The 16,546-nt window shown below is 39.3% G+C and overlaps 2 protein-coding genes across 2 annotated transcripts; both read right to left on the bottom strand.

Annotated features, from left to right (window-relative positions):
- Nucleotides 1-23: 23 nt before the first annotated feature.
- On the bottom strand, nucleotides 24-6,107 carry psmb7 (proteasome 20S subunit beta 7). The gene is made up of 8 exons (XM_084572554.1): nucleotides 6,016-6,107; nucleotides 5,045-5,138; nucleotides 3,100-3,197; nucleotides 2,841-2,981; nucleotides 2,578-2,693; nucleotides 1,994-2,052; nucleotides 1,746-1,897; nucleotides 24-241 (listed from the first exon to the last, which is right to left on the bottom strand). The coding sequence occupies exons 1-8, from the start codon at nucleotides 6,075-6,077 to the stop codon at nucleotides 130-132; spliced, it is 834 nt and encodes a 277-aa protein (XP_084428680.1). The 5' UTR covers nucleotides 6,078-6,107; the 3' UTR covers nucleotides 24-129.
- Nucleotides 6,108-9,550: 3,443 nt separating this feature from the next.
- Nucleotides 9,551-16,444, bottom strand: LOC311507863 (nuclear receptor subfamily 5 group A member 2-like; the record flags this gene model as incomplete). Its single annotated transcript, XM_084572403.1, has 6 exons — nucleotides 9,551-9,985; nucleotides 11,379-11,526; nucleotides 11,833-11,952; nucleotides 14,696-15,321; nucleotides 16,056-16,197; nucleotides 16,343-16,444. The coding sequence occupies 6 exons, from the start codon at nucleotides 16,442-16,444 to the stop codon at nucleotides 9,732-9,734; spliced, it is 1,392 nt and encodes a 463-aa protein (XP_084428529.1). The 3' UTR covers nucleotides 9,551-9,731.
- Between the last annotated feature and the right edge of the window lie 102 nt (nucleotides 16,445-16,546).

Consider the following 16,546-nt stretch of genomic DNA (forward strand, 5'->3'; position numbering starts at 1 on the left):
TTACTAACACAGCCACAAAAACGTTATCAACTCAAACATTTTTATTGTAAATCATGGAAAAACATGCCATTTAAGGGATTCTGAAGGGTAGAGAGTTGCATCAACAAACACATTGTACTTTTAAGTATCTTAGGAGGTATCCATAGTCTGTACAGACTCCTCAACCAGCTCCAGGGGCAGGGGGGTTACAACCTTTGTCAAAACACCAGTGGTTCCTGATTTGTACTTGTAGTCACCAGTTCTAAATTGGGAGAAAGACACACAGAATAATACATTTCAGTCAGTTTCAATCATTTGCTGTGGATGTAAATGATGTGTTAAAAAGTTCCAAGTTGTTTGCAGTCCAAACCTTTTTCCCAGTTACTTATATACGTTACCATGTAACACTTTCGCCTATTGCTCATCTAGAGGCTAGTCTGACACAACACACTATAAGCAGTCAACACAAAAAACTGACAAGGACGGCTAACAAATCAGGGCATACTAAAGAGCCAGGAGCTAAAACAGAGTGATTAAGACAGGGTACTGCAGCAATAATGCATTTTATGGCTATTCTAATAGACCCTCAAATAACATTAACCTGAAAATGAGCATAACATGGCCTTTTAAACAAGTCTTTGGTGGGGCTTGTTTAATTCTATTTGCACACGACAAAGGTTTCATCTTTATGAGCACAGCAAGCCAATTATTAAAAACACAATCATGCACATTAGTTATGTCAAGTCAAACCAAGAGGATAAATCAAAATAAAGTTATAAAGAAATTATAAATAAAGATAAAGTTGGTTAGTAGTCACATTAGAAGATTGTGAGAGGCGGCGGCAGTTAAGTCTACACTCTACCAAAACATTTCCCATCTGTACTCACGGGTGCAAGGCTTCAAGCTCATTTACTCTTCAAGCAGAACAAGTAACAAGTGATGCAAGTTAATGAGTCCACTTTAAATGAATGAGTTTAACATCTCAACATGCTCTGTGATGATGTGACATGATGCATTCTGTTAAAGCAGAGGTAGACACACAACCACGTATTTTCTTGTGCTGTGCAACTACACGTATACACAGCTGCTAAACATCTTGGATTCCTAATAACTTTAACTGACAAACCTTTCCTCATGTACAACATGAAAATAGATTGTAGAATATTCACATGTATTCACACACTGAACTCACTGTTCAAAGCAAATCTGCATTTGATCTGAAACAGTGTGCGTCCAACATTACTGGCTATAGTGTCTGAGTACTGCTCCAGACAGCAGCTAAATTCTAAGATTGATAACTAACTGAATTTTCAGTTCCAGAAGTTCTGAAAATAAAAACATTATCAGACAGAGACTATAATTCACCATGGTAACCGGTTAATAAAAGGTAAAGCCTCCAATTTAATAATAATCCAGTAGCAGCAGCTAAGGGGACAAGAGTCAAGAAGTTAACACTATAAGAGGGCCAAAAGTGCTCTTTAAAGAAATGTCTGCATAGACGTAATATTAGTAGAGGCACTGATGTCCAGCTGGGTTTCTCATATCCTCTCCCTACATGAATCTGAACAATGATGAGCTTTGATGTTAGAAGGAGGAGGAGGAGAGGAGACAAGGGTTTAAGGGAGTAAGTGATACTGGTTTCTGAAACTGAAAACTCTGTTTCTCTCAACAAACATATCTCAGCGTGATTGCTATCAGAGGAAAATAATGAGTATAAATCATGGATGAGACTACAGTCTCAGAACCATCATGGGTGTAGTTCTCACCTGACCCCCTTCTTGTTTGCCTCATCAAAGGGCCTGATGTAGTCCACCTTGCCCTTGGTGATAACACACAGGTCAATGTTGCTGCCAGAGCCCAGGTCGTTAAAGATCCCTGCAGCGATGGCATCACGCACCAGCTGCTTGGCCTCCCCCTCCTTTGAGAACACATAACAATGATGGTCAAATTAAAGTCACAGTGACTTGTTTTGGGCTATAAGAAACCAGGTTTGTGTGCTGTGTGCTGGACTCACCTCCAAGTCAGGCTTAAAGCGGTCCTCAAACACTGCCATGGCAGCCAGAGACCCAGAGCCTTTGGGAAAGGAAAAGTGGATCACAGACTTGATATTAGCTATATATTCAGCACAACCACGACACTGTACCTTCATAGCAGTTGTCTACAAGACTGGATGCAAGTCAGATTGTGTGTCAGATCAGACTGTAGACAAATCTCAACATTCAGCTAATGTTAACTTGGCATATTGTGTGTTCCTGAGATTAACTAGAGGCTGTAGGTTTGGGACAGATTAAGTTCTTCAAAACAAAAAAAAAATTAACAAAAGTACACTACTTTACAGCTACTATAAAAACAAGCTTGTAGTTTATGTGTCTCTACATTAATTTCACAATTTCCAGCAAGGTAGCTAATATCACGGCTAGATTATGGAAGAGGGCTGATGCGTTACTAATGCATATCATTCTGCCAAACTTATATCATGGTAAATGCAGCATGGAAGTCAAAGTCAGTATTTCACTCTTACTGCAACGATGCTATTAAAAGATCATGCTTGATTGCAATATGAGAAGCATGTGGAGCGATGGAATTTTAATGACTGACCCATGGTGACATAGGGCAGCTTGTCAGTGGAGCCATGAGGGTAGATGCTGTAAAGGTGAGGGCCATTACAATCTACTCCACCCAGGACCAGAGCAGCACCGATGTAGCCCTGATATCTGACAGACACACACAGACACACACGGTTCATTTACAAGTCATACTGTATGGCTACACTTTCTTACTTATTCATACCAACTAGAATATAAAAAAGTATTTTCTAGAATGTGTATTTCGTCCTGATATAGAGCGATGAAGCAGTTTACCTGAAGAGCATTTGTTTGAGCATACGGTTGGCAGTGGCCACACGTGGCAGCCTCCCTGTTGAGAGGGAGTGCAGCTCCAGGTTCGAGGAAATGATCTGAGTAGTCATCTCTGTGTCTGCAGCTGTTCCAGCCCCACAGCAGCTAGACGACAACACAATTGCACAACAGTCAGTCAGTATTGTGTTTGTATACTACGCACAGAGGCTGTGTCCAAGCCGTTCTCTGAAATGATTGCAAAGCTCTAGCTCTCATGACTTACTAAATGTTGGGGGAGATGTAGTGGATCTTGGAGCAGTTCTTGTCTGCCACTATCATACCCTCAGTGGCTCTGGTGTCCGCTCCAAGAACGACACCATCCTTGACAAGAAATCACAAAATATCATTTACATTCTGTAAGCCATACATCTTCTGAAAGTGTGGTGACACCTTCTGATTTGTTTGCCAACGGATTTAACCATGTAAATTAGGTTGAGACTTGCAAACTCAACCCTCAACTCAACTTTATTTATAAAGCACTTTAAAAACAACCACAGCTGACACAAAGTGCTGTACATTGGTAAGGCAAACTATTGAAAACAAGAAAAACAATAAATAATAAAAACAATAAAACATTAAAACCACTAAAAACAATAAAAGCACTAAATGCTCATGCTGGGTCAAAGGCCTGGGTCTGAAATTGGCCAGCACACTGCGATCGAGGCCAGGTTTCTTAAGGAGGGGTTGCACCACTGCATGTTTAAAACTAGCGGGAACAACACCAGAGGACAGGCTGCTGTTAATAATGACAAACATTAATTAGTATAAAAATATTATAATTATTAATAAAAGGTATGAGAAATGTTTTTTGTCACTGACTTTACAGCCACACAAGAGGTTGAAATTTAGGCCAATACGAGAAAAGAATGTTCAAAAAGTCTGGACTGGAAATGAACACATCGTTAGTGGCTAACTGAAACATGATTTACAACATGTACAAGCACTAACTGGAAAAAACAAATGTCAACCTTGTAGTAGCAATGAGGGGTCCTAAGAGGGTTCTGTGATTATGTCTGATATAATAAACAAAAATTAAAATTAAAATTAATTAAACAACATGTAGTTTTTTGACCACACGCACATGACAGCAGAAAAGCACAGAGCTAAATAATAAACCATTTGTTTCATGGTCATGGCTTGTTGATCCTGTCCTACTCACTGTCAGAGTGATGACTTAAAGGTACCCTTAAATATATAGTTGCATACATACAATACATAGTGGATTTTAATTGTATTAATTATGTCTGAAGGATGTCATTATGCCTTGGTGTATGCATGACATGCAGTAGACATTTACTGAAGTTTTACAAAATTAAAATATTTCCACCTGCCCTTCTGCAATGGCATCCTGTGTATTTAAGCTGGCCAGTGTGAACCACACAGCTCCTCAAAAGTGAAGCCAAAGCAAGTAGAGCTCCCCCTGGTGGAGATGGTTTCTCTCATTTTAGGGAATTAATATAATGGCGAAGCATGTTCAAGTGTCCATTTAAAATAAATAAGAACAGTGTAAAATCCAACATTTCCTTGTAGCTGGTAGAGGAAGAGCAGAGCACAGTATTAATCAAACGAAAATACGAGAGCCTGGCGGAAGTGGTCATCAATTAAGCTGCTCTGCATGGCTTCTCTCAAGGACCGTACTGTGCAGACTCTAGTTCCAAACACGCAAAATAGCGCCGCCTATATCCCAGGAATTCTAGCATCAGCTTGACCAATGCAAGGAAGTGGGGACACGTTGTCCATATTTATATACAGTCTATGTTGTGAATGCACAGTGAACTACATTTAACAGTATGTATGCAGTGTTGCAGAATATTGTGTGCATTTTTATGTTAATATATGGAATTAATTATACAGAAGTGACAAGAGAAAACTAATCATATTTTCTGTTACAAGGCTATGCTTTAAACAAGTCTAGCATTTGGAGTATACTGTTGCCTACAATATATTCGTAAAGCTATAGCAAGCAAAACTTCATCTTATGTTGAAATATCAAATATTTTTGGTGGGAGGTGGATTAGACTCAAAGGCTGCCTCTTATCCAGTTTTGATTTTTACGTGCTAAACAACAATCCGCATTAACCAGATCAGCACCAAGAATCTACATGTTCATAATGTAATTACAATTTATCCAATAATGTGTCTGAAGCAGCTTGGTTTTGGTCACTCACCTTGAAGACAACTCCACAGATGGTAGTTCCTGTTTTTCGAGCAGCAGGGAAGCTGCATCCCACTTTGTTAGCTTCACCTTCCAACACTGCATTTCTAAACAATTAAATATATATAAAGGATAATTAATATAACTTGTAAACAAGCCTAAACAATCTTAATGTATAATCTTAATCTCAGTTAATAACTAGAAGCAGTCGTACAAAATACAACCCAACCCTGTATTTTGGCAGACATAAATACAACTTTAAAAATAAAAAAAAAATAAAAATGTAATGTTATATAACAAGTCATTTTTGTTTGGTCCGGAAATTGTCAATCAATGAGACGAAATTCCACTGAAAACATAAGATCTTCATAAATATGTATATATTACAATGAGAAACAAAAATATCTGAGGACATTTCAGATTTTTTGGTTAAGGACTTCTCGCTGGAACACAGCATTACGCCATGCCTCCCTACGTTTAAACCACGGAATTATATTCAACGAAAAACTGCTTATTAATTAACCTTATTCGGATAAAATAAAACAGTTTTTCTCTACAATTTGTGATGTTATTGCTTAAGCTTAGATAAACATTAATTCCCCGACTTATTTATTTACACAGGTCGTAGGCTGAATGTCGGAAAAGAAATCTTACCGCTGTAGTTCTTATTAGAGAAGACAAAAAATATTAGATAAGACACAACGCAATTTGTCGCAATAAAAACATTACACGTTCTAAATATTCTAAAAACAAATGATAAATTAAGTCCAAAGTGGAAGGAAGGTTTAACTTAACGTTAATGCTATCGCGGGGAAATGCCTGAGTCATTGTATGGAGTCCAAGTGAACGTGAGCTAGCATCAATGGAAAAAAACGTATTAAAACACCTATATTCTACACAGAGGCTAAATTCAAAGGGTAAAACTTATTAAACGCAATGTCGCACTTATTCAGTCCCCATTTATGTTCGCTGAGAAGCGCTTACCTTTTGCAGTTTTCGAAACTGAAACCCCCGAAAGGTGGCCGGCTCACTGTCAACGTCGCCATCTTGTTGAATGAATGTGTGTGTTTCCGGGAAGTAAAGGAAGCCGAGCATTAGAGATGGTGCATTTGCGGACCCCTTGTAGAACTTGTACGTTTGTGCTTCAGAGCAGTGAAACGTGCCAACAAAAGTCTGCAATCACTACGATTACTACGACAGAAGTAGCCTAGAACGACAGAAGTAGCGAAAAAGTCAATCTAAGATATCTTGGACATAGAGCGGGCCTATATAATGAAGTGTTGAAATATTACATAGTCAGAAGTATACACTTTGAACACACTGTACATTTATACAGTTTCATTTTATACAAGTTACATTTTAATTGTAATGTAACTGAATAAAATAGGAAAAGTAAATATAATAGAAATAATTATATTTGAAAGCTATGACCACTACCAAGCGACTTTGCTAACCTTTTGTCTTTTGAAACTATTAATTATTTCTCAGGAAAAAGTAGAAATGACATGCTGATTAATAACAGCCGTCCTGTACTCCCTTCACTGGCTCCCAGTATGCTTTAGGATTGAGTTTAAGATATTAGTGTTTGCTTAGAAATCACAGAATAGTCTGTGATCTCCTACAACCACATGTCCCATGGTCTCTCACGTCTGCTGACTGCCTTCTGGTCATCCAAAGAACAAGGCTGAGGCACAGGGAAGGTTGTGCTCCTACAGCTGCAGCCCCCAGACGTCTGAAACAGTTTGCTTCTGCACATTAGGCAGGTCCAAGACTCTGCCTGTTTTTAAATCCCTTCTTAAAACACATTTTCAGTTTGAGAGCTGCTGTTTTTATTGTGACTGGTGTTTAAATCTAGTTCTTTTATTTCTTTTTACTTCTTTCTCTTCATTGGCTTTGTTCTAGTGTTGGCAGTTTGTTTAATGTTTTATTCATTGTCACATGCCTTGACTACTCTGTTCAGCACTTTGTTGTTTTTAAATGTGCTTTTTAAATAAATTGACATAGAACTGACACTGACTGCAGCAAAACTGGGATATGGTCTTGTGTTAAAAGGGGGTGTAAAAGGACTGTGGAAATGCCTTCTCTTGTACTGGAGAAAGATATTAAAACTGAATTTATCATATGTATTCTAAAAAAAAAAAAAAGCTATGCCAAAAAGATGAGGAGTGGGAAGACATGCAGACGTTACTTTATTGAACTGCATACAGTAAGAGTGCTAAGACAGATACATAACCAGCTAAAGCGTGATAGCTCTATTATTTATTAAACTATATTTTAACAGCAGCCCTAAATTCATGTAAATGAATTTAGGGCTGCTGTTATTATGTAAATGAATTATGAAAATTCATATACATAATTGAAGTGTGAAAGTGTTTTTGCACTGATTTTATTTTGGAAGGATTACCTGTGCCTGTAAATACAATCGACCTGGTCCTACATCAGGTCTCTTTTGGACCTGTAACACGGTGTCCTTAATCTTCCTGCCATGTTTTGTCCTTGAACAGGACGGATGCCAATTTGATGCCAGCTGGATGTCAAGGTCAATAGGAAATGGGCTCCAGTGAAGTGGACAAGATCAGATAGTGCACCTCCACATGACGATATGAGCACATTATGTTGATTAAGCCCCTTATTAAAGCAGAGTGGGCAAAACAGGTGGTTGAAGGTGTAATCAGTGGGATCTCAGTGACTGATAAAGGTTTAATGTGCTCTGACTTCAACCTGCGGGAAGTGTGTGTGTTTTCTCATCATCCACTGCCTCCATGTTCTGATATATTATCTCGGACAGACAAACAGGATTCATGTGTCACAATGTGTGTATTCCTAAGAGATGTGTTGTGAAGATTTGCAAAGAGCTAGAGTTTATTTTCCAAAACTAAGGCTCACCTTAGGTGGACCTACAAACATCAGCGACATTAACCCCTTCATCTCCGAGAACTTCATCTTCAGAACTCAAGCAACTTAAAAATTTTCTCCATGTCTGTCAATATCAACCTATTCATTTATTCTTTATTCAAATTGAGAGAATGACTCAAAGAAAATCTTTCTATGTAGCACCCCATTTTCTCCTTTCATAGCTCGGCAGGACAGCAAGTGCTTGTACAAGCCCAAACCCTGTGTGTTTTATGATAAGTCATAAATCCTCTAGATATACTGGGAATACTTTTGTAAAGATTTCACCCATAATCAGGTTGACACATTCTCATGTCTTCGGAAATAAATCCAGTAGCATTCAATTTTAACATTTATGAGGAACTGATCATGGTATGGAACTAATTACACCAGCTGTAATGATAGGTCATATCAGGGTGTAAAGTCTATATGATATGAATAGTAGCAATGCTGAACTTTGTAGCTGCTATGCAAACACAAAGTGTTCTTCAACGATTCATTAACCTTTAGGTGTTACTTTGGGTTTCTTTTTTATTTGCACTGTTAACTTGGAGTCCACCTGGCTTGGATCCACATAGAGCAAAACTGTTTCCATTTATAGACAGTTTTGTATGGACAGCTGTAGACTGAGAAATATTTCAATGAAATCTGTCATTTTCTAGCTTTAAATTTGTGTGTCATCAGTTCAAATAGATTATTTTTGGTCATAATTGTTTTAGATGACTTAGATGACCAGATCATTCACAGGGCTCCATTGCTTGTTTTGCCACTGCACAGCTATTTTTGAGTAACTAATGTGAAACAAAAAAAACTATTAACACATGAATGAATGCAGATGTTAAAATAGTTTATTGTACATACAACAGATACATACTATATAGCTGAAAATAATATAGTTTAGCTTGTATTGTGTTCTCAAGCACAATTGTGTGATCTGATCCTAATATTATTACTATGCTGGTGCCATCTTGTGATAGTATCATACACTGTGCTCCAACCCATCCACCGATCTGACACCACTGACGACAAGATGTAGATTTAAAAGTACTTAAAACACACTGAACTTGTCAACAATCAAATATGAACTACTTAAAGTAACAATTCAAGATCGTGTAATTATTTAACATTTTCACAGATTAGTTTTACTGATTACATATATACCAAAATGTTACATAGATTGCTCCTTCAAAGGCGCACTTTCAGATTTTCAAACTAAATTGCTGCACAAAATCCACCACTTTCTTGTATTGCAAACAAGAAGAGGTGGCAGCTGCAATAGCCTTGCAAAAGGAAAATTGCCCAGAAACGAGCTACAGCAAGCAAACTGCTGGTACCTTTGCCCAAACTGATCTCACGAATTGTGCTGTGTTTGTTGGATGCTGAAGCCAGTCCCAAGTGAGGCCATGGGACGGTTGTGGGTCAGTAGGTAGAGCGTTGTATCCACAAACCAGAGGGTTAGCGGTTTGAGAACTGGTACATGGACCACATGGTGAACTGTACTTGAGCAAGACACCCAGATTCCACCAAACACTTAGTGTGTGAATGTTTGCGTGAACAAGTGGGTAGATGTGCCATTGTAGCTGTAAAGCACTTTGAGTACCAACAAGCCTCAGGGAGCGCATTCCATGTTTGGCCAACAAATTAATAGCTACAGGCTAAGGCAATGATACTTGGTAACATGGGTCACATGATTTATGGCTTTGCATGAGGAACCCACCCCCATTATTGCTAAAATTCAGCCTTTAAGCCCAGAAAAATACTATGGACAGTCACACACACTGCTTCTATATGCTGTCATGTGCAGGGCTTCATGTCCTGCTGTGCTTGGTGTGGAGCATCTCAATGAGCAAGTTGTTGCAGGGCACCTCTCCACGCAGGTGTCTGCAGTGCAGGTAGTCCTCAGCGAGGGTGCTGAGAGAACGCAACTCGGACAGACACAGCAGCAGATGGGCAAAGCGGCCAAGGTACTGAGAAGAGGTGGACAGGGTGTATTCCAGCAGGGCTCCTTCAACCTGCTCCTGCACACTCTCTATAAATTCATGGTCTTCAAGGTCCTTCACGTCTGGTCAGTAAGAGAAAGGGAAAGTAACAAATGAGCAAAGATTAGACCAGCAACTGTTAAAGAGTGTCATGTCAGTCTGAAGAATTGTACATGATTTATTTATAAACTATTAAAATTGAAAATACACTAATTTTTTTACTTTCAGTAATTAACACTTTCTTGACAAAATTCAGTGGAACAGGTGGTGTGCTGCTGTTGCAGTAGTTGTGTATGCTGTGGCTCTAAATACATCTTCAGCTTTATCTGACATATGCTGATAAAGCTTCAGGTGACACTGAACCATCCCTTAGTTATGCTGCTATAAGCCTAGGCTGCTGGGGGATGATGCACTAAACACCTGTCCTCTACTCTCTTCTCTCTCTCACACACTGTGCACCTATCCTCTAATTTAGTTTCTCTGGCACCTAGCTCCCCTCCTCTAATTTCTTCTCTATTGCTAGTCATGCATCTGTGTGTTGAGTTTTTCCTTGCCACTGTTGCTTTCATGCTTGGAGTTTCAGGGAGCTTCAGGACAGTTTTATAAAGCTTCTTGAGACGGCTTGTATTGTTATTGACGCTATATAAATCAAAATGAATTGAAACTGAACTGAATGTCTGTCTGTGATAAAGCGCTATACAAACATCTGCAAAACAACTGCTGTATCTACAATTTCTTTGAGAATTCTTATACTGCTCAGCTGAAGTTGGAATTTGTTAACCAAACATGTGAACATTAAAATACTAACTGCTAAATGGCATTTCTCTGTTCTTCACCTACTACTGTTCACTGTTTTGGTTCTTATTTGACTTTGTATGTAGTGTTTTTAATTATGGTTTAGCTGTACTGTTTGAGGTTTCGTTCTGCATGTATTATCTGTATGTGAGTCATAAAATTCATATATTAAGTTTCAGTTTCTAAAGCTGGCCAGAAACATTCAATGAAACTGCTGACTCTGGCTCATTTACAGTCATATCTCTGTTCAGTAATCACTATCCCAGTCAAATAAATATATAAAAATATAAGATGAAATAGAATTATTGAATTTAAATTAGATAAGCTTTAACAGCTTGTGGAATCAGCATCATAGAATGCTGTTCTTTTTTGGGACCACTGTGGAGAAAGACAACTATATGATTCACCTTGAAACAAAAATTCAAAACAAAATTTCTGATTCACGTGTTGGATCGCAAGCTCTCAGAGCAGGGACTTTTTGACACCAATAACTGCAGAGGAAAGTAGATGCTCTGAATAGACTTGTTAAGATGTCACTGGAGAGGTTCTGCAGTAAAATAGAGTCTAATGGTGAAGCCGGCACCTTTTATAAGCTCACTCACTAAAATCCCAAGTGTTAAAATAAGTGTGAAACTACAGGACTATTTTATTCAGTGTGAAACTCTGCAGAAAAGCACTTGCCTGCGTTAAAAAGGATGAGAAACTTGATGCAGGCAAACTCTTGGCGATCCACATTTAAGGTGTGTAGCTTCTTTACTAGCTCCTGTCCTCCCTGGGTCAGGCTGGCTAAAGTGGGATCTGCTTGGGAGAGTATATCGGAAAGCCCCACCTGAAACAAAAAAATAAATTGGGTCAATTTTTGGAACATCAACATGAAAAGAAATCAAATAATTATATAAAAACAATGAAAAAAAACCAAACAGTTTTCTGCATATAAACCCATTCACTGGTTGAAGAATGTGCGCAGATGAGATTTTTTCATCAGGAAAAAAAAAGTAAGAACTTCTTCCTAGAAAATGGGACACTTGCATGTGACCGAACGACACGAATGATACTAGATCTACTGTACATCTGATACATGTGCATGACAATATGATCTGGATATAAAAGCCACAGAGAAGCAGAAATGACGCACCTCCTGTCCAGTGACCAGGAGCAGACTGCCCTCTTTGCCACACAGGACCTGTCTGGAGATGATGTCCAGAACCAATAATTCACTCCAGCAGTGGTGCAGCAACTTCATCTGGTCACTGACCTAAAAGCAGCCAAATACAGGTCTTACTGTTTATCTCATGCATTTGAGACAAGACTCAGCTGACATCTTTCATCTCATCTGAGCCAGCTTCAGGCAAAGCGGCTGCCATTCTGGACATGCTCAAGTTTTCAGTATCTGGGACTAGAAAAAAAAACAAAAAAAAACAAAAAACATTTATTTTGCATAAGAAAGGTCAAGACAGCTTTATGAGACTGACACACCATTTACTACAAGTGCTCCTGGAGTCTTGACCTTTCTACAATTTCTTTTCCTCCTCCGCGCACTTTGGTAGCAAGTGAATTTGCGCCAAAAATATATGTATATTTTTAGTTTCTATATGAAAAGCATCTGCCAAGGTTTGATAGTCTGTGACCAACCTGTGTCTGGTTAAAGGAAGCCGAAATGAGCACAGATTTATTAATTTCTTTAGAAAACAACCCATGTTGGACACCCCACGGCAAGTGAGTACTTTGGTATCACTTTTTTTCCCCTTTCACTACACACTTGTATATTTTAGCCTCACTTTCAGCATTTGCAGTTGTATTTCAACTACTTTGCTGATTTAGCATTGCATTTCACAACACTGTCTCATAACGGATGCTTAAAAGGGTTCGAACCTAACAAAAATATTTCTTAGGATAAAAAAACATACCAGCTGTGAAGCTGGGAGGGGCACAAAGGCTGACAAAGCTGTAGTAAAATGACCAAATACAAAATTTTTAACACAGTGCTGTCTCCCACGTTTTTAACACCCCAAGTATCAGTCCTCTAAAAAGCTGTCAGTCTTCCGTCGATCTCTATAGCTGAATCATCTTCTGTCAGCAGGGTGTAATAAGTGATGAGACAATGTCAGTATTTCATTCACCTGGGTCGGATGGGCCCGTGTGTGTAAGTCATCCTGTCAGCATGTGCTCATCACCGTCTGCACACTTCAGCCAGGAAGCACGAGACAAACACAATGTGTGGGCTTGTGTTTGTTTTTGTGCAAGTCTGTTCTTGCATCAGTTGCTCAGACTCATTCTGTAGGTGCTCTCAAATTTGAATTATTTCATGTCAATAAACTTTCTTTATACGTCACAAAAGTTACTGCAATAAAGTCACTTCAGTTTTTATGCGGACACGTCCAGGCAAGCTGTTCCACATTTCCAGTTTGTGTGCTAAGCTCATAAGATATGAGGTTGCATCAAGCATCTCATCTTCTAATCTTGTTAGAAACAGAATAACTACACTAGAGTGTATCTAGTTCTTTTCCTTCCAGAAAAGAAGAACAGATTCTAGACACTATTGTGTCCTAATAGGTGAGTATGAGTTCATAAAGTGGGGTAGGGTAGCAGGATGGCATCAACCAGTGGCCATGAGGCAGGCATAAAATCCTTCTGTAGACCTAAGCCAAGATTCTCCTCCACGATCCAGACCACCACCAATCTGCCCAGGGCCCACAGCCTACAGTTATCATCTCCAACCTAATAATGACACTTACTTTTCCCATCTACATATGATGCCTCGTATATTTTATGAACCAGAAACATTATCACTGACATTGTTTCATGCCCCTGTGCTCTCATGCGTTTATGTATTTATTTTTCTACCAGTAACTTTATGAGTACACTGTATATCCACTAAGTTTTCTGCATTGAATTGTTTGAATAAGTGCTTATCCACTACTACTCTCCCAGACATGCATTACCTAGAATCATGTACTCTTACGTGTATATTGTGTACATGTACTGTATGTTTTGCCTTGGTACATTTCATCTTTTTACTTCTGCTCTTTTCTGTCTCATTTCCCCCTTCTGTTTGTGTCTCTCTATCCACCCGGCTTCAAGCAGATGGGTCCCTCCATATGAGATGGGTTCTGCTCAAGGTTTCTTCCCTTTAAAAGGGAGTTTTTCCTTACCACTGTTGCCTTAGTGTTTGCTCTGAGGGTTTCGGTGTTCAGTGTCAATTAAGCCAATTTAATTGATTTCAAATCTACAAATAAAGTGAATATTTTGTGCGCATGTGTCTCAGTTCATCCATACAAGCAAGCAGGTGATGTAATAAATTTTCCTGCTAATGGTTTCACACTATTCCACTGATCTGAAGATTGCAAACATGTAAAGGTGCAAGTTTCAGGATTTCCAATCCAAAATCAACTTTGCAAATGCATTTGCTGTGTGTGTTTGTTAGACCAAATGGATACACTGTATTGAAGCGTACACTGAATTGGTTCCGGAGAAACCTTTACCTGTGTACCTCCAACAATATGATTCAGAAGAGGTCCTGTGCATCGGAAACCTTCTCTGCTTATATAGCATGTGCATCACATGTTGAGTCTGAAAATAAGTAAACAATATAAACCTTATGGAGGTAAAGACACCTCCATAAGGTGTAACAAAAATGTTAAAGAAAGACAACTGGACTTGTAGAGTTTCTTGAAGACGTTTCACCACTCATAAGAGTAGCTTCTGCAGTTCTAAGGGACTGGTGGAGAGTTGAGGTTTAAATAGGATCATCTGTGGGTGTAGCCCATCAGAAAACTTGCTTGACTAGTGTCTGTTAATGACCAGAAACTTATAGATTCTAGATACTTACCTATCGTTACCTCAACTCTCCACCAATCCTTTACAACTGAAGAAGCTACTTGGACTTGGTCTTCAAGAAACACTCTAAAAATCCAGTTGACTTTCTTTAAGATTTTTTTTTTGATATACCTTGACCTGGATGACTGACAACCTTCACAGACATATTGCCACCACTTTACCTTAAGTTGTTTGAAGAAGATGGAAGTGCGCGCCCACTCCACAATGGAGCATAACATCTGGTCAGCCACGACACAAACAAGTCTGAAGGTGCCGGGGTCTCCGTGTTCTTCCCAGCAGCTCTGCTCCTGCTGGAGGCGAGCAGTGATCTTATTCTGCAGCTGTAACTCATCCGGATCACAGTGGAGAAACTCCATCACTAGCTGAGGTATCCTGCGAGCTTGTGTAGAAAAAGGTCTCAAATATAACTCATCGGAGTCGATGAATATTCCTGTGGAGGAACCTGTTGGACTTGTACAGTGGTTGCTGTACTCTGACTTGATGGTCCAATTTGAGGGTGGGGTGGACTGGTGCGCCGTGACACCAGGTGAGTTGGAGGACAGGTGCGAAGGCAATGGTGGAGGATGGTCTGTGGTTAGTGGACAGCCATGAAGAATGGCAACATGATGGAGGCCACCTGTAAAGGTACAGTCTCTCAAGTGAGTGGAAGAGGCCAGAAGAGGGCTGCTCTCTAATCTGAATCTACTAGCTTGTATCAAAGCCTTTCTCTGCTGTTTGATGGCACGGTCACGCTTGTACATGGGGCCAAACTTGTTCCTGCCTCCTCGCATCCGATCTGGTCGAACAGCTGACAAGAAAAGTTGTTTGTTAATAACAGTTTTTCAAGCTGATAGACTTGAGAGAAAGATCACTTTTTGTGCCACTTATTTAAAAAGATTTAATTTAAAACCACATTAGATAGATAGATAGATAGATAGATAGATTTAGTTTTCTGAACATCAGTATACACTCAATGATCCATGAAAACAAATTGATTTTGTTTTTATCGCATAAAACTATCTGTCACTGCTCCTCCACTGTAAATATTTAGCTTTGATTCCTTTTATTTCTTGTTCTATCAATACTGAAATGCAGAAATTAGCCACCAAAAAACTAACGATAGAAATTATTCATTCATTCATCTTCTGTAATCGCTTGTCCTGTGAAGGGTCACAGGGGTGCTGAAGCCTATATCCCAGCTGTCAGAGGAGGTCTCCAGTTTAGGGCTACCTGCACTCACACTCACACCCACGGCCAATTTAGAATCACCCATTAACCTAATGAGCATGTCTTTGGAAAGTGGGAGGAAGCCGGAGTACCCACGCAGACACAAGGGAGAACATGCAAACTCCACACAGAAAGGCCCATTCTGCCCACAGATTTGAACCCGGAACCTTCTTGCTGTGAGGCATCAGTGCTAAACACCACGCCACTGTGCCACCCACGATAGAAATTATTGTTATATTATTATATTAGATATCTATATATCTAATACAACAGTTTAATCAGCCACAAAAAACAGAGAAAACCCTCTCTCCTTACCTTCAAGCTGCATGCCAACATGAAGACATTTTTGAAACCTGCAGAATGGACATCGTTTTCTCTGAGTTTTATCAATTCTGCATTCCTGGTTTTCCACACAGGTGTACTTCTTGTTGTTTTGAACTGTTCTTTTGAAAAATCCCTGCGTGTTGAAGAAAGGGAAAAATCGACTTGAGGAAGGCAGTTCCATTGCCACAGTTCTAACTGTGTCTCTTAGGAGTAATATACCATTAACTGCCTCCAGCAGATTTTTGTGCGTATGTTCTTTGCCAGAAAATCAAATCTACCTTGCAGCTTTCACAGGTCAGCAGGCCGTAGTGATACCCGGAGACTTTATCCCCACAGACTGGACACAGTTCCTCCGAACCTACGTCATGTCTGTACTCCATTCTGGAAAACGGAGCAGAAAAAGACAGCATTGGACTTTCCTCTTCCCACCTTTTAAGCAATAACAAACTTTAGGTATGGCATGCAGACTATAACATCAGAAA

Source organism: Chelon labrosus (genome assembly GCF_963514085.1).
Source record: "Chelon labrosus genome assembly, chromosome: 22".
Classification (NCBI taxonomy): Eukaryota; Metazoa; Chordata; class Actinopteri; order Mugiliformes; family Mugilidae; genus Chelon; species Chelon labrosus.